Below are 18,917 nucleotides of genomic sequence, written 5' to 3'. Positions count from 1 at the left end.
ATTATTATTTTTTCTTGTTTTCTTTCTTTCCACGTCCAGCTCCGAAGCAGCTTCTCGAGGCTCCGCAAACCAGCCCTTGTGTCACTTACCAAGTGAAATCATTTCTGCCCTACTCATTTCAATGGGTTATTTAGCTCTCCAGGTTTTTAACTCGGGTCTTACATGGTTTTTGCATCAAGGGGAATAGCAACATTGCCTGTATTTTAAACCTAATCAGTAAATCCAGGAGCTCTGTTTGGGTGTTTTACAGCCTGGGACGCCCAGACGCCAGTAGTAACTCTGGCTTTGGTTCCCTCTTTCCACATTACTACTAACTAACCATTTCTTTCTACAAGACATGCTCAACCAGAAATGAGGGGATTGATGTAGGAATTACTGGCAAAATTCTCTGGCCTGGGTTATGCAGCAGGTCAGCGTAGATGATCGTAAGGGACTTACAATCTCTGACTGTATAACAAATGATCTGGCCTGAGCCGCTCACATGTAGAAGACGGACACCTGCCCATGCGTAGAGCAGTGTGTGTTTGTACAGCACCAAGCACAATGATGCTGGTCCATGTCTGGGGTTCTTAAGTGCTACAGTAACACGTATAATAATAATATGGTAGGATCTGTTTTTATGTAATATCCTAATCCTCTGATGTGGCTGCATGGAATAAGACAGATTAGTGCAGACCTTTTTGTACTCACAAATAGACACACAGTATGCAGCATGAGAACATAGGAACGGCCATACTGGGTCAGACCAATAGTCCATCTAGCCCAGTATCCTGTGTTCCGACAGTGGCCAATGCCAAGTGCTTCAGAGGGAATGAACAGAACCGGTAATCATCAAGTGATCCAGCTTCCATTGCCCACTCCTAGCTTCTGGCAAACAGAGGCTAGGGACACTTCAGAGCATGGTTTTGCAGCTCTGCCCATCCAAACTAATAGCCATTCATGGACTTGTCCTTCATGAATTTATCTAGTTCTTTTTTTAACCTGGTTATAGTCTTGGTCTTCACAACATCCTCTGGCAAAAAGTTCCACAGGTTGACTGTGTGTTGTGTGAAGAAATACTTCCTTTTGTTTGTTTTAAACCTGCTGCCTATTAATTTCATTTGGTGACTCCTAGTTCTTGTGTTATGAGGAGTAAATAACACTTCCTTATTTACTTTCTCCACACCAGTCATGATTTTATAGACTTCTATCATATCCCCCCTTCGTGGTCTCTTTTCCCAGTCTGATTAATTTCTCCTCATTTTTGTTGCCCTTTTCTGTACCTTTCCCACTTCCAATATATCTTTTTCTGAGATGAGGCGACCAGATCTGCACACAGTGTTCAAGATGTGGGCGTACTGTGGATTTATACAGTGGCATTATGATATTTTCTGTCTCATTATCTATCCCTTTCCTAATGATGCCCAACATTCTGTTAGCTTTTTTGACTGCCGCTGCACATTGAGTAGATGTTGTCAGAGAACTATCCACAATGACTCCAAGATCTCTTTCTTGAGTGGTAAAAGTTAATTTAGACCCCATTATTTTATATTTATATTATATACCTTATATTTGAAATTTGAGTGAGAAAATTGTGTGCCTTTTCCATTTATCTTCTCAGCTGACAAAGACTGGTCTTGTTTGCAGTGCTGTTGTAGCCATGTTATGCCCAGGATATGAAAGAGACAAGGTGGATGAGGTAATGTCTTTTACTGGACTGACTTCTGTTGGCAGAGAGGACAAGCTTTTGAGTTACAAGGAGCTCTTCCCCAGGTTTGGAGAAGGTAAAACTTGGATTTTATCTGGGGTGACCAGATGCGAAGTGGAAAATATCGGGACCGCTGCAGGGGGGGCACCTTTTTAATTGTTACACTCACCTGTTTGGGTCTTCGGCGGCAATTTGGCAGAGGGTCCTTCAGTCACTGACGGTCTTTGGTGGCATTTCGGCTGCGGGTAATAAACCTTGCCGCCAAAGACCGTCAGCGACTGAAGGACCTGCTGCCAAATTGCCGCCGAAGACCTGGACGGGTGAGTGTAAACCCCCCCCCCCCCCAAATGCCCGAAACAAAATATCGGGGCAAAAGGCATCCCAACCATACTTCAGTCAGGACGCAGGACAAACTCCTCAAAATTGGGACAGTCCCGATTTTATCGGGACGTCTGCTCACCCTAATTTTATCCCTTGGACAGAAGCACTGCTCTCATGGAAAAACCCTATGTCTCTTTATAGGGAAGGAAAGTATAAGGACCTATGGAAATTGAATAATGTTCTATAGAAATAACCCTAAACCCCACAGAATGTAATAGAGAATGAGAACCTTTCTACAGGATGTTTAATCCAATTGGCAGATTCCGATCCCTGCTCTAGAATTCTGCCAGTTTCTAGGACAGCTTAAAGATTCTGTAGAAAGACCATCCCTTTCTCCATCTCCCTTTGTGGTGACTCTGACCATGGCTGAGAACTTGCAGTGCAGCATGGTGTGACATGTCACTATGAAGAAATGCTCCCAATATTTCTTCTCCAGGGCTGGGTGGTGGGTTGGTGGGTTCCTGGCCTAACCTTTCACCACTAGAGTTGTTCCCATCTGTACTTAGATGCCAAGTAAAGGTGACTTTATTTGTTGCTCTAAATCGATTTCCTAATGGAAGTTTACTTGCAGTACAAAGCCACTAGCGTCTGCTCAGGAGAAGCCCAGGAGCGGAATAGCAAGGGGTGCTGCTGGGGAGAGCTGCATCGGGAGTATTGCACTGCGCTTGGCTTCCCTATTCCTGATTCTAGAGAGTTAATAAGAGCTAAATTCAGTCACAAACTTACACTCATCCCATAAACACAAACCATCATAAATGAAGACTTGGAAGAGAACACAAGTCCGGCTCAGTGTCTTCAGTGAGATAGTAAAGCTGGGAGGGATTTCATCTTCATAATAAAATGGATCAACGTGACTGATTGTTTCCATGGAGCTGAACAGTTTGTCTGGCGCTCTCTAGTGGCTCCTGATACTGGGTTTACATATGGATCCTGCCACTGCAGGCCCGGCTCTGCTGAGGGCTGTAGTAGCAGAGTGATATCACCCTGTTTCCTTTGCATGTGGCTAATTACACTGGTACCAGAGATGCAGACACGCTGGCACGTCACTCAGCAGCAGGCTGCCGGCAAACACAAACAGGGCGGGCGGCTGAAGCAACGACAAATTGATTCATGCCTGTGAATAACGAGGATGCACCAGGGGAGTTTGTGTTCAGGGAGGTCAAGAGCTACAAGAATCAGCAGAGATGACTTTTAAATGTACACAGGGTCGATCTGGTGCTTGCGGCCAAGCACATGGCAGGCAGGGACTGTGCCAGACTTGCCCACACGGCCCCACCGCACGGACCCACAGCAAAACCCCGGCTATTCTAAGCCTGGAGCCACATCACTGGCAATCCTAACACACACGTCCATGGTTTAGTAGAGTGTGTAATACAGACAGAATGTGACCTCACCCTGGATTTGCAGTGGAACCCAAATCCAACTAGGATGCTTGCCTGGTTTCATGTTTCGGTGCAAAGCTATGTGCAGAATATGTCCATCGACAGCTTCACTCTGGTCCCTAAGCCTTCCTAACACCTGGGCCAGGTTTTAAGAGAACCTATGTCTACACTTGGAGCGAAGGGTATGATTCCCAGCTTGCGTAGACGTGCTTGTGCCAGCCGTCACTGAGTTAGCAAACTAAAAATTGTAGCAGAGTGGCAGTAGTTCCCACTGGCTGGTTTCCACTGAGTTTTGCTTGGAGATTTTGGGTTAGTTTGAGCCCAGCTTTGGAAGCAAAACTCGGGGGAAAGCAATTGCAAACCCTGATAGATCAAAAGGGGTGAAAATAACCCATCACGAACCTCAGTGATGAAGCGAAACTGCCATGTTTTGCTCTAGCATGAACCTGCCGGGTCACATGGCATCTTCTTATCCTAGGGTGACCAGACAGCAAGTGTGGAAAATTGGGACAGGTTGTGGGGGTAATAGGAGCCTATATAAGAAAAAGACCCCAAAATTGGGACTGTCCCTATAAAATCGGGACTTCTGGTCACCCTATCTGATCCCTAGAACTGACATAAACTCTCTGCCCCCACCTGACCCTGAGATCAGAAAGACAGGACATTATCATGAGTGGCTCATCTAAATGGGCCCGATTGGTAGCTGTGGGGCAGAGTGGAAGTGGGAAGATGATCAGAATATGGGCAGGACCAGTGCGTCTTCTAGATATATGCCCACTTTCTGGGCTGGGCCAACCCGTTGTTAGGCCCCTGACACTTTGCTGCGCTACAGCTCCCCCTCCCCCCAGTGCATGGACATTTTATCACCGAGGAGAGAAAATGCTGGGCCATTATTTATTTGGCAGGGTGCGAAGCCGGGACCATTCTGCTCTGGGGATCCGCCCCCCTTCAGAAAACTCACAGCTCAGTAAAATGACTGTCCCTTCATCTCAGCTATCAGCTTAGGGCTTCCTTGTTCCAGATGGAGGGTCCATGCTAGGGGAGCTGGTCCTGGACTCAAAGCAGCAGCTGGAGGACTTCAGGGGAGGCTCTGCCCTTCAGTGAACGGCCCAGCAGAGGACGAGGCACGCTTTCATGTACGCTTAACGAATGAGCAGATGCCCAGCTGAGGAGGATTGCAACGGCTTGCTAGAAATACCACCGCAGTGCAAAGTATCAACGCCCAAAGACTGCCCTTGCGTCAGGCAGAGGGGTCCCTCCTCAATCAGCCAGCAGCTAAACCTTTTCACTTAGGCTAGGCTTGCATAATTCCTGCTCCGCAATTTTGCCACTCATGTGGCTGCCATCGTACTGCTTAGCATATCACACCTTTAAAACGCTTTTGGCAGATCTGCGCAGCTCTCGGGAGAGGTGCTAAATAAGCACCGTTAACCAGGCTGTGGAACTGGGAAGCTGAGGCAGAGGGACTGGCTCAATGCAGAGTTGCACCGGTTTAACTTGTGATTTTAAACCAATTAAAACTAGGACCAATTTCAAACCAATTTAAACTGTGTGAACACTTTCATTTTGGTTTAAACCAGGCTTATTTCAGTTTAGCTCAAATTGATTAGGAACAGGTTTAAACTAAACTGAAATAAGTCACTCAAGCTAAAAAAATTGTCCACACAGGCAGAGGGTTACACTGGTTTAACTAAACCAGTGCAGATTTGTGGCTACAAAGACCAGAGAGGGTAAGGGCTTGTTTACAGGGGAAAGTTATACTGCTAAATCATACCAGCAGAGTTAAACCGATATAGTTATACCAGCGTAGACCCCTGTGTGGGAATGCTGATTCCAGTATTATTTTTTATTCTCATTTCAGTTTAGCTTAAACCCCTTCCAAAGTGACACAAGTTAAACCAGATAAAGGCACTCAGGTTCTGGAATGAGTGTGTCTACATGGGGAGTGATATCACTATAACTATGGCAGTTTGAATCACAGCTTAGCTTATACCGGTATAACTATTCCAGGTAGAGAAGCCCTAAGTGACTTGCTTACGGCCAGTTTTAGAGCCAGGACTGGAACAAAGGGATTCTTGACCGTCGGGCCTGCGCTCAGATCACTAGGTCAGATTGCTGTTCTGGGAAAGCTCCACCAGTTCTGCCTCTTTTCCCATTAGCACAGTAATGTGGGAACAGTTTGCAAGAAACCAAAAGGGCTTCAGAGAAAGACCTTCCCTAAACTGAGAATTCCCTGGCACTCTAATCTGAAAAGAAACCATCTACAGTGATTTTTAGCCACTGTTATTTTCTGTTGTGCCTGTACATCACTGATGGTGAGATGGTCCATTAGACATTCCAATATATGGGGAAAATTCTTGTCTAGCAAGAGGTGTAAGATTTGATTGGCTGCACATTCCTGGTGGGTTCAGAATGGGGCCAATCTCTGTCTGTTCTGTGATTCTGAAGAGCCATGCTCCAAAAAGCTAAGCTTCCACGTGAAACAATGAATTGCATTTCTAGCCCTTCCGAATGGCAGCAAAATAACTGACTGTAGACTGATGCAGTGGTGTCTTCCTGAGTCTGCAGAGAGCCTCAAACAGTAGCTCTAAGAGAGCTGTGAACTGACCCATACACTTTAGTGGGACTCTGAAACCTAACAAGGACAATTTAAATGTTAATGTCTTACACTATTTCAGTGCTTACTATGGTAGCAGAAACATATAGTGCATGTGTTTATTCTACAACCTCAAACTGCCTGCCACCCCGCCCAGGTGTCCCTTATCCAGCTGCCAAGACATCCAGCTTATTCTACCTAGTCACTTCTATAGGGTAGGTCGGCCTTTTCCAGACGAGGATCTGTGGCATATTGAAAATTCAGAGGCACAGTAAAATAAATGGAATTTAATATCAAAATAAGTCACACGAATTACTGCAACTGAGTGTATTATTCATTTCTATATTTAATTTAGTATAAGCCTTCAGTTTAGAATTCCCCCAAAAGCTGCCGCTGAATTTTCAGAGACCAGGGGTTCTTGTGGCATAATTCAGTTCCGCTTGCTGACAAGACAAAGGTCCTTGGTTATAGAACCAGAGAAACGATGGGCTGGAAGGGACCTCGAGAAATCATTAAGTCCAGCCCCTTATGCCTAGGCAGGACCACCCCTAGACCTAGACCCCTAAACCTAGACCATCCCTGACAAGTGTTTGTCCAACCCTGTTCTTAAAAACATCCAATGATGGAGATTCCACAACCTCCCTTGGAAGTCTATTCCAGAGCTTAACTCCCCTTAGAGTTAAAAAGTATTTCCTAATATCTAACCTAAATCTCCCAAGTTGCAGATTAAGCCCATTACTTCTTGTCCTGCCTTCATTGGGCATGGAAAACAATTGATCCCCATCTTTATAACAGTCCTGAACATATTTGGAGACTTTTATCAGGGTCCTCCTCTGTCTTCTTTTCTCAAGACTAAACGGTCTCAGTTTTTTTAACCTTTCCTCATTGGTCAAGTTTTCTAAACATTCTTTTTTTTAATCGTTTGTGTTGCTCTCCTCTGGATTCTCTCCAATTTGTCCACATCTTTTCTGATCACTATTGGCAGATACTTTTGCAGGGACATAGGCTTATTCTTCTTCCATATCTTGCCCATCTCTAAGTGCTGTACTGTGAGCCAAAACAGATTCCCTTTCGTTGTGCGGGAACACTGGCCCTGCCACCGTAGATCAGACCCAAGATCCATCTAACCCAGTATTTTGTCTCCAAGAATGGCTGGAGGAAGATGCTTCAGCGGCAGAGGCAAGGAAAGTGCACAGGAGGCAGTTATGAAATAACCTGCTCACAGGAAAAGTCTCTTCCTAGCCCCTATCAGTTAGTGGTCATCTGATACACTGAAGTATGAGGGGTTATATGAGGGTTTATATGCCCTTTCAAACATTGGTTGTCATCCCCACACCACTTTCAAGCCTCACTAGTGTAACTGTAGCTGATCTCATTATCTGTGTAAATGTCTGAGCAGTTTGAATCCTGCTATCTTTTCACCTCAACAATCTCTTGTGACAAGGAGTTCCACAGGCTAACTGCATGAAAAAGAATGAGACATCTCTAATAAAAGGCAAGATTGGGGAGGGTTTTTGGACCAGTGCTGGTTCTGATTTGACTTGGAGCCGACAATACCTCATCGATTGCAAAAACAAACTAAAATCCTCCTTTTCCGTTCCCACCCCCCAAAAACTCCAAACAAACAAGGAAGCCCTCAACATCCTCCACCCCCCTCATCCACCACAAATGATTTTTCTGCCTTCACCGATTGGGATAAATATTTGATAGATTCCCAATTTGAACCTGAAGCAGTTTATTTGGCCGCTGTTCACAAGTCAGGCACAAAAAATCAAGGAAATCTAGTTTGATTCAGGTTGGGTAAGATTGCCTCTGGGGTAACATCATTTTCATATCACACATCCAGCACTGGCACAAAACAGCATGGACAGCTATGAAAAATGGACCGTGGAATCTCAGTACTTAAATTCCAGGTGATATTTTTCATTTCTTATGTAAATAAAATCAAATAAAATTAAAAGCACCATTTGCAAAAGAGAACACAAAACGAAAAATGTTTCTGTGTTTGATCAAGCAAAATCCCTTTGCAGTTCTACCAAGAAAGAGAGTTAAAACAAAGAGAGCTGTTAAATAAAAGATTCAGGTACCAAAGAGCAAAATTTAATGAAAGCCGAAACTGTTAAATATGGATTCCTGTTGAGAAAAAATGTCAATGTCTTTAAGAGTTTTCCCATTATTCTATTTTTAAGAAAAGTGTAGTAAAAATACATATTACAAGTTAACATTTTTTCCCACGCTTTTGTCTCATTCCTTTTTTCACCCCTCCATTGATCAAAAGCATTCTAAGATTGAGTCTCCTGTCTTATTTTCACAGGCATTCAGTCCTATCACAGAAAGTTTGTTCCTACAGGGCCATCTAACTGGCTGTTTCAATTGTTGGACAGAGCTTCTTTGATTCCCTACCACAAAGGCAGCGGGGTCTTTGAAGGTTGATGGGGCTTATTTCCAATTCCACAGGAAAGGGAATCTCTGCAACCTGGTCTCAGTGCAATTTCAGGTGGCGAAATAACTGGGTTATGAAAGGTCTTGGGACAAGAAAAGAATCAGGCAGCAGACTTTCCCAGAAGAGCTCTGGGACAGAAGCAGGAAAGCATCCTCGATGCCTGCTCCACTCCTGCACGTATACAGAACTGAAGTTAAAAAAAAAAAAAAAACAAAGAAGAGGTGGATAAAATAATAATAATAAGCGCAGAGATGGTGCCCTTGAAGAGTTATTCTGAGTGGCTGATGAAAGTGCTTGTCTGGATGAAAGATGGAGACTACAAGGGTTTCCATTGGCAGGGAGAGAACACGCAAGGGCACAAGACATGCTGTGCCCTAGTTAGGATCCTTGAGTTTTTGACTTGCCAGTCAGGTGACCCTAGGAGGAGCAGAGTCAGAGACAATAGATGGGTAGCAAACAGCTAAATGGTAAAGAACAGTTCAGAGCAGGTCAGTCGTTAAAGGTTGCTGACATATAGCACCGCACCATGAATCATGCGCTCAAGAGAACTGGTTTGCAGCCAGTCGTGCTTATGAAGAACCACGCGGGGAAATCGTCACCACAGACCTGCTCAAGTTATTTACCTGTCACTTTCTCATCAAACTCTCTCTCCTTCACCTGTCCTCCCCACGCCCCCAGTTTCTCCACTTGCCACGTTGCAGTCTCTGTTACTTTACACATAAAAGCAGCCCATGTGCCTCTGGTGGCAGCCCCTTGTCACTGTGCAGGGATTGCGCTGGCTTGTGGAAGAAGCTTCAACCTCTTAAAAAGTCTGAAGTGACTGTTCAGACACAAGTGGTGGAAGTGTGGGGAGAAGAATGGAGTAGGAAGGGTCACTGTTTGACAGAGCTTCTATCGCTCTAGAGGGTCCCCTTTAAATGATTTACTTTTGGGTAGGCCCTCCCAGTCCCCAAATGAAAAGCATTCTACTGTCCATGCTGGCAGATTCACAAAATGAAAATTTTGTAGCAAAAATAATAATAAAAAGATACCCTGGGGCAACATTGCCAGAATCAGGGCCCCCTGCTGCATGTCTTGCACTGTGGATTTTGCCATTTCATTTCCAGTAGTAGCAACGCTGGGTTTTGGATCATAGACAGACTTTTCTGTACCAAGCAGGGGAACCAGCTGGCCATTTGTGAGTTCCATTTGCTTGCTGAGGATGAATGGGCTAGAATCCACTGCCGTTGGCTTTGCCACCAATGGGACTGGACAAGTGCTGATTTCTGAAGCTGAATTCAATTGGGCCCAACTTTGAGGAAGTATCACAGAAGCTTGTGAAGCTCTTGAGGGATGTCCTCCCCATTTGTTGGATTACGTGAGATCTCGGTTCTTCTGAGGAGGCTGGCTTGGCCAGTTCACCATGGAATGTCCCCTTTCATTCATAACTGGCTATAAGGGAATTTCACAGCCAAAAAGCAGGAATGTCCAGAATGTAGCTCCACCATTTCTAGCTCCATTTTACTTGTTAGCAGGCCATCTGGTTGCTTTGTAGATGGTTTACTCTAGGCTCAGAGTGGCTCTGCCGTCAAAGAGAGCATATACAGAAGCAAAGCAATGAAGAAATGGGTGACAATTGCCCATAACCCCAGATAAGTTAGATAGGGGGGTTGGACGGATGTTATATTTGCTTTATCTCTTCCATATGCAGCAGTCTGCCATGATCTTAGTCCACTGCTGACTTGTCCACTCTAGCCTGCCACATGTGGGGGTTTCCCCCCTGCAGGGTCTGGTATGGATTCATACCCCAAGTTCAGTGCAGCTTTCCCTTGAACCACCATTAATCGTCTCTGGAATAGTTATGACATTGGCCTTGGGTTATGTTGGCTCTTTCACCTCCAGTTACAACTTTCAGCCATTGTCTCCATCCAGCCACTCCCTACCCCCGTCTCTGCCAAAGTCGATTTCTGTTGCTGTTTCAGTCATTTTCTTGTCTCTAAAGTCCTTTTTCTTAAAGGGAGAATGGAGAGATCCCGGCACAGTACTTTCAGTCTTGTTACAACGCCGCCGCCCCCACAGTGCTGAATCGTGATGAATCACAGGGTTCTATGCTGACACGCCCAGTGAGTTAGGTTTGCCTTTTAATTTATTTTCCTTTCATTGTTAGTAGTTCAGACATTATGGTTTGCATCCCACACTAAACCTGATTAAAGGGTTGAGTGGGGAAGGGGGAGAGATGATGTCACCCTGACACCATGGGAATTGGTAAGAAAAAATATATATATTGCACACACAAAGACTTATTAACAACCAAGTTAAAACAAAATGGCACAGTCTTCCTCAGTGCTCCAGTGGTTCTGCATTCCAGGATGGTCCAGAAACCTGCTGAATCTCGTTACCCGTCTCCTTATCGCAGCACGGACTGCTATTGTTCTCCTGCCTGTGGATCTATCAGAAAACAACAAAGAAAATAGATTTGATTTCCTCAGGAAGATCCATCAAATTGTCCCTTTTGTCATCATTGTTTTTCTTGCATTTGTTCAGTTTGGTTTTGGCACTGGAGGGGTGGGGCAGGCGAGACCCGGCTCTCACCCAGGCGATGCATCGTGGCCGATTATAATCCCGTAGCTCCCAGGGACATCCCAGTGCTGTGACTCATGCACGGAATCGCCTGCATGGATTTGGGGAAATCGTGGCTGACCACCCGTCCATTTTCTCCGCTGCCTCCTGCTGTAGCTGGCCTGGGAAGGGTTGCTGTCCTTATGGCTTCGTTGATTGATTGCTGTGGGATCAAACAAAAACCCTTTTTAGGAGGGACGGGGGGGTCTCCCCCTGTCCTTAGCAATGTCTGGAAAGTTACAATATGAAATACTCTTGCTTCCTTTGTCTTTATCTTTCCTTCATTCCCTAACTCTTGCTTTTCTGCAGTTCTGTATTGCATCTATTTTAATTGCTTACACCTCTTCTAGGTTCCAAGTTAAACGACTCCGGAACACCTTGAGATACAGGGCACACATGTCATGTGCAGAAAGTACTCCACCTATAGACAGGGTAAGTTATTGACCATTTAAATACATGCTGATCTCTAAGGCCCTGATCTTGCAAACACTTGGAATGAGTAAAGTTAAGCATATGCCTAAGGCATTGTCTACACTGGCAAAATGAGATGTGCTAGGAAACCTAATTTTCCCAGTCTAGACAAAGTCTAAGGTTGTCAACACTTGGAGATTTACTGAAATAGCTATTCTGGAACAGTTATTTTGGAATAAGATTCGGTATTCGATTCAGCCATATTAGTGGCATATAAAACACAACTCCTATGCTTCTTTTACCTTTCCCCAACTCTCATTGGTTCGGGCTTATTTTAAATCTCAGAGGGGAAAGAGGTATTACATATATTCGGCTGATTAAATGTGTAATCATCATTGGTGAAACATTAACAATGTTGAAATAGAAACATGTAAACTGAAGAAATGATCATGTATTATTTTTCAAATCCGGGTAAATTTTAGTGCTCATAGAAGTAAGACTCTCATAGGACCAGTCAGATGTATCCTAAATGCCATAGTGTCACCTTCTGACTGGCTTCCATGCTCACCAGAGTGGTCAAGGTGGAGGATACAGGGGACAGATTGTTTTCGGATGGCACAATTAGTGCCAAACTTTTACCCGTAAATGGTAATCCGCCCCAATTCCCTTGCTTCTCATTGAATCAAGATGAATTCATTCTACAGGCACTCTCTGGTTGTTAAACCGGCATACCCAGAAGTCTCTAGTGTAATCCTATCTGCTCTCTGCCATGGCACTCTGAAAGGATAACAGTACCATGTGGGGGAAAGGGCTAGTTTATTAAAAACGATGTCCCTAAGCCTCCAAATGTGCACATGCCCTATGGAAGACTTGGTTGCATATCACAGTACATTTTCTGCCAAAATGGTGTTCACGGAGTTAATGGTACTCTGTTTTACCTGAGATTGTTGGATCTAGGAATTGGTCCAGCAATAAGATACAGCAAATGATCTAAGCAGCAACCATTATTGCTTAAATATAAATAGCATTAGCACAGTAATACTTAATGGAATTACAGGACCTGATTCACTACTGAATTACTCCATTTGTTTGTTTTGCATGGATTGACACCAGTGTGAACCTGAAGTAAATGCAATCGTGCATTAGCCCAACAGACTGCAGCCTTGAAGAGCTAGTCTTTGTTTCCTTGAAGCTTGACTGTAAGGAATTGTGATACATTCCTATGGTCATTCATGCTAGGGTTTTGCTTTGTATTTGAGATCTGCATTTGCACTACACAACGGTGTAGATCTGATCTGACTCTCAAAGAACTCATGTATTCGTATTAGTTAGCTCCCGCCATTCATTCTCATTCTTTCCTTTCTAAACACATCAACTAGCGTATTCACATCATCATCCCTATAACATGGGTTTCCACCCCGGGTCTGTGCTGCATCCGGCTTAGGAGCCTGGGTGGTGTCAGAGAGATGTAAAAGGCCTGGGAATGTGTTGCCACCTTCATCCGCTTTGTTTCACTTCTGGACTTGTAACAAAACTCGATTAAGGCAACCAGCATGGCTAGTCCGAGCCCTCCGATCAGGATATAGAAAACCCCGGCCACGTTGCTGAGACTCAGAGCGCTTGTCTTGTCCTAGAAAAGAAAGGAAAAGGGGACGGGACATATGGGAGGGGGAACAGCCAAATGAATATGGGGTTGCTTTGTAAGAGACACAGTACAATAGAGTAACACTGGCATGTCATCATCTCCCTCTTTAAACACAGGCATGACATTTCTAAGAGCATATTCAATTTCTTTTCAATCTAATGTTTCTCTCACACAAACGAATAAACATTTCTCCAGCAATACAGCTCTATGCAAAGGTTTGGGTTCTGCTTTTAAATCATCAAACTTAAACACTTATTTACCCCAAATCCTTAGTTTAAATTATTGGTTAAAAGAAAAAAAAATCTGTTTGTGACATTTGCTTGTCCCCAATTTCACGCCTGAAATTACCCATTATCTTGGAAATGCTTGTTCCTTTAGTCCTAGATTGTATCCCCCGCAACTTCTGTTGCTGAGCAACACGTCAAGATGCCTTTATTTTTTTAATTATTATTATTTCTCAGTACAATATTCAGGTGACACTGGAGATGATTAGTCCTCAGATTTGAGTTTGACTTTTATTTCTAAGGCAATTATTGCATGTGTAACTGAGATGCGTGTCTAACAACTATTTGATTCTGCATAATAGGGTTATTGATTGCAATTACTTATATCTGATACTTGTATAATGATGTGACAGACACTGTCTAATTAATCCCCATGGCAACCCTGGTTAGGAGGCAATATCATATTGCCTCATTTTACAGATGGGGAAACTGAGTCACATCGTGCTGGATTCAGCCCTGGTGTTAGCAGGTGCAACCCCACTGAAGCAAACAGAATTGACTTCACTTGCACGGGGGCTGAATTTGGGCTGCAGAGGTTTACCCAGTCCACATAACAAGTCCCTAGCATTGAAGAATTCCTGAGTCCCCATCTCATTTATCTAGATCACACTCCCTCCTTCGGTTAAAAGTTAAATAGACCTTCCTGCTAAGTGCTAATGACTGGTCTGTGATATCAAATAGACACTTGTTCACTATTAAGGAATGCTGAGGGCAGGCCCAGTGGCATGGTATTTAGTGCTCCATTCTGCCATGTGGGAGGCCAGGGCTAGACTGATGGTGCTTGGTAGGTCAGGCGTCCTGGGCTGAGTGCTGAGCCGCTAGGCAGGAAGGGAGGGCCATGTGTTGCTCAGCAGTGATCCAGCCACGTAAAGAGGAGCATTAATGAACTCTGGCACTAATTGCTGGGAGGAGCAGAGTTCTGCTCACATGTAGTCTCCATCAGCTCGGCAGTTTCATGATGCTGAACTGACGTTCTGACAAACATGGTTCCTGGGAAACAAAGGATTTGTTGCATTTCATGGACTATGCAGATTTCGGGAGGATTGGTTTTCTCGCGTTCCTTGGGCAGGTCTTACTCTCAGCAGCAGCTACCAAATCCTTGAAAGGCCCCTTCAGCCGGGGGGGAGGAATCTGTGGCCAGAAAGATACAAACGGGTATTTTCGGACAAGTGTTAAAATTTGGTGAGCACTAAGACGACTTCCAGGATTTAATAATTCGGTGGCCTCACAGGACTTTCCAGTCATCCACTGTCTCACTCACAGGGGCTTTAGGTAGGCACCACAACCCGTTTGAAGGTGAATAACTAATTGTACCTTAGAAAGTCCCCCTAATTCTTGGAACAGGTGGCGATTCTTGGGTCAAATATATTTTTAGAAGAAAACTGGCCTTTTATTTCAATATGAACATTTTCCATGAGAACTTCTGTTCCTTGTGAAATATTCTGTTTTATTTGACAGACTCGAATAAAGAAATAAATACATTCAATTTTCAAAAAAGTGAGGAAAATTTGGTTGCTGGTTGGATTTGGCTTCAAGAAACAGTTTTTGTTTGGTTTTGTTGAAAAACTGGAAACACTTCCATGAAAAATTTCAGGAAAAATATAACTATTTTTGGTTTTGTTTTTAAGTTATTCACAGGAAATACTTACCAGGTACTACTCTGCTGGGCTGTTCAACAAACAGGATCCCTTTTTCTAATGTTCTCTTAGATCATTATGGGGCTCCCTTTGGAACATGCACTACAGCAGTGGTTCTCAAACTTGGGCCGCTGCTTGTTCAGGAAAGCCCCTGGCTGGACGGGCTGGTTTGTTTACCTGCCGTGTCCGCAGGTGCGGCCGATCGTGGCTCCCACTGGCTGCAGTTCGCTGCTCCAGGCCAATGGGGGCTACAGGAAGCGGTGTGGGCCGAGGGACGTGCTGGCTGCCTCTTCCTGCTGCCCCCATTGGCATGGCTGGCTCCAGGGTTTTTGCCGCCCCAAGCGGTGAAGAAAAAAAAAAAAGCCGCGATCGTGATCGGCGGCACTTCGGCGGCAGCTCCACCGTGCCGCTTTTTTCTTCGGCGGCAAGTCCTTTCCTCCGAGAGAGACCGAGGGAGCTGCCGCTGAATTGCTGCCGAAGAGCCAGACGTGCCATCCCTTCCCCTTGGCCGCCCCAAGCACCTGCTTGCTGAGCTGGTGCCTGGAGCCGGCCCTGCCCATTGTCCTGGAGCAGCGAACCACGGCCAGTGGGAGCCACGATCGGCCGGACCTGCAGACACGGAAGGTAAACAAACCGGCCCGGCCCACCTGGGGCTTTCCTTAAACAAGCGGTGGCCCAAGTTGGAGAACCGCTGCACTACAGCACATACTGTGATGTAACGTCCCACACCGGATTCCGTTAGCCAGAAGATGGAAGTGCTACTCTGTTAGAGTAATAGCTGCCAACTGTGGATATAATCTGGGTGGATGGAAAAGTCTTTAACTTTGATTTCTTTCCCCTCTCAATTAACCCAGGTCTCAGGAGCCTTGAAAGCAGGATCGCCACTGTGCAGTGTACTTTGCGGCCACATAGTATTGAGATCTCATCTACCCCGGGGGTTTAAGCATGAAGTCTACCTGCTCCAGAAGCTCATCACAAGGCATGTTGCTTCCATCTCTTGCATAGCCTTTGCCATGTCAGTCAGGTTACTATCTAGCCCATTCTTTCAAGTATGCTCTCTCTAACAGAAGATGATTTGCAGGTCCTCTTCGCTTTTTGGGTGTGCAACATCTCTTCCCGGAATCTCTGTCCCTGCAGCTGCCACATCTGCAGGAATCATTCGGTGGTCTATCTTTATATGTTTTCTCCCAGTCTTGACTGTGTTTTGTTGCAGGACGTTTTCTCTGAAGATTACTTGGAATCAAATTTAAGAGCCACTTGAAGTCTTCAAGGCGGTTTTAGCAGATATTTGGCAAGGCAGACCAGCAGCTACCAAGAAACAGGGTTAGGCCTGTCATGTAACATACCTCTCCAAAGGCATATTCTAAAGGGGTTTCACCTGCCAGACAGAGGGACTGAGAAGACCCAAGTGGGTTCCTCCACTTTTTGCTCTCCTTGTCATTCTGGGCTGCCATGTCTTGCCACAGTATCCTCCCATAACCTTTCCATCTTAGTTGTCGTATTCACATGGGAGGAGTCTTTCTACTGGCTTTAATGGGAGTGGGTTCCGGCAGAAAGGTAATCAGGCTCCTATTTACAGATTTCTCTGTCTGACTTATGCTAGCTATGAATCTTTGGGTTTGGTTTAATCTTTTGGTCTGGTCTAGTTCTGATGGCATTATACTGCCAGGCTCCAAGCTGGGCAGCCAAAGATGGCAGACCCACCACAGCCACTTTGCTATTCAAATCTCTCACAGTGTAAAAAGCAACAGAGGGTTCTGTGGCACCTTTAAGACTAGCTCCCAATACTTCTGTTAGTCTTAAAGGTGCCACAGGACCCTCTGTTGCTTTTTACGGATTCAGACTAACACAGCGACCCCTCGGATCCTCTCACAGTGTGTTACTGTTCCAACTGCTGTTTTTTTCTCCTGCGTCATTTTACCCCTGAAAATGGAATGAACTGAAAGTCGTCACTCCGTCCTCGTCCCTGACAGCTGGAGAAGTCCGGTGACTGCACCCCTTCAGCCGGGGAGAGCAGCTGCAAAGCCCAGGGGTATCTGCCTAAATTTCACTACTGCCGTCTTAGTAACATAGTCCCAAAACAACAGCACTAAGAATCCAAGGGACAAGCCTGGCTGCAGCGGAGCTGTGATGAACGGCATGAGCTTATCTCAAAGTCTGTTGTCGGATCCCGGGTTAGAAATGAAATTGCTCCAATGGTGGCTGTCAGCTTCTTTTCTTTTACTCCCTTTCTTTCCTCCGCAGGAAGGATTGAGTTTCTAATCAGAAAGCCGTTCTCTAGCATGTGACCATTGTCTCGCAGCTGCAATTCCTTCCCAGTGGATAAGAAGTACCCGGCTCATGGAGGGGCTGAGAGGGCTAGGAAACAATGCCTGCCTTGCCATGGCTTTATCTGCTGTTTCAAAGCAGGATCCTCCCTTAATAACACGACTAATAATAAAAAGAAATATACCCAACCTACACTAACTGCCAGCGAGAACCCAGCCCCCTCGCTGAACCCCCAGTCCTCGCCGTTTGGGCTTTGTGACACCGCTCCAGAGCAGATGCTCTCCCAAGGAGTCTGCCCATCATGCAGCCAGCTTGTTAGTGGGAGTGTAAATGTCACCGCTTGTCTCCTGCAGAGGCAGAGAGTTACAGTGGGGGAAAGATTGGCAGGTGAAAAGAGAAAGAAAAGCCCGCTGTTCAGAAAGCGCGGCACCATCGCCATGGCAACCAGGCACCTTCCAGTCTGTTCCTTTCAACCAGTGCCACTTGTCGTTATTTATTCTGCTCTCCTGAAAGCCTTTCAGGCGCAATTTCCCTCGCTTCCCAGCAGGGGCGCTCCCCTCCCTTCACCTGCCCAGCCAGATCCCATTCAGAGCAAACGGTGACCTTCAGACAAGTAGTCAGGGCCCTCACGGCCCACTGAGAATGTGAACTGGTCCTTTGAGCAAGATGGCTGCATTAGCCACCAGGCTTCCCAGGACCCAGCAGAAGTCTGCGACCTTTACACCAAACACCAGTCTGCCTTCTCCCAGGAGACCTTTTAAAGCCCAGCATTGAAACACTTAGTTCTCTAACTGCCAGCTTTGAGCACCATTGGGGGACTCTGAGGGGAGGATTTGTACATGACGGATAGTGGACATAATTATGTGAAGAAAAGGAAACCAAGAAATGGTTTTCTGAGGTGAAAGGCTACCATCGGCTTGAGATCTAGCCAATTAAAAGAAAAAAAGGGGGTAAAAATGGTTTCAGCAGATACCCCTGCCTGAATCCCCCATCTGTTTTGATAGTTTTGCGATCACAGGCCCAAGCCTGGTATCTGCATGTGTGTGGACAAACCCCTGCACCTGTGCACAGCCTCACTGTCTTTGATGGATTTTCCCGCGGGTGCAGGGAGCTGTCCATATGGGGGTAACTGCAAGAGGGATCTGCACTGACCTGCTTTTAAAATTGCTCCTGTCTTCTCTGCTGCCTTGCGGAAGACCCACCCGAACAACAGGGCAATCAGATTGACTATATGGGCAAAAAGTGAAACTATACACAAAAACAACAAGGAGTCTGGTGGCACCTTAAAGACTAACAGATTTATTTGGGCATAAGCTTTCGTGGGTAAAAACCTCACTTTTTTTTGGATGCATCCAAAGAAGTGAGGTTTTTACCCACGGAAGTTTATGCCCAAATAAATCTGTTAGTCTTTAAGGTGCCACCAGACTCCTTGTTGTTTTTGTAGATACAGACTAACACAGCTACCCCCTGATACTTAACTATACACACAGTGCTCTCAAAGGCACAACTCTAATCTGTCACTCACACTAATCCTAGAGGATAGCTGGAACAGCAGTAGGTAAAAAGTTTTCAGAGAGAGAGAGTT

At 45.4% G+C, this 18,917-nt stretch overlaps 1 protein-coding gene across 24 annotated transcripts in view; it reads right to left on the bottom strand.

Moving 5' to 3' along the window:
* Positions 1-8,127: 8,127 nt before the first annotated feature.
* Positions 8,128-18,917, bottom strand: part of GRIA1 (glutamate ionotropic receptor AMPA type subunit 1) — a 168,156-nt gene continuing 157,366 nt past the window's right edge. For 6 of the 24 annotated variants that reach the window (XR_006174598.2, XM_024106816.3, XM_005300037.5 and 3 more), the window contains 2 exons: positions 12,994-13,128; positions 8,128-11,271 (listed from right to left, as the gene is read on the bottom strand). Coding sequence is in view for 15 of the 24 variants with exons in the window: in XM_005300037.5 (XP_005300094.1) it covers positions 11,083-11,271; positions 12,994-13,128 (324 nt within the window). In the remaining 9 variants the exon portion in view is untranslated. Of the gene's footprint in view, positions 11,272-12,886; positions 13,129-18,917 lie in introns of those variants that run through there. The other 18 variants (XR_010589935.1, XR_010589939.1, XM_005300040.5 and 15 more) reach the window with 7 other exon arrangements.

The sequence above is a fragment of the Chrysemys picta genome, chromosome 8, assembly GCF_011386835.1.
Source record: "Chrysemys picta bellii isolate R12L10 chromosome 8, ASM1138683v2, whole genome shotgun sequence".
In the NCBI taxonomy this organism is placed as follows: domain Eukaryota; kingdom Metazoa; phylum Chordata; order Testudines; family Emydidae; genus Chrysemys; species Chrysemys picta.
The sequence above is the reverse complement of the archived record's forward strand: the minus strand, read 5'-3'. Positions and strand labels throughout refer to the sequence as shown.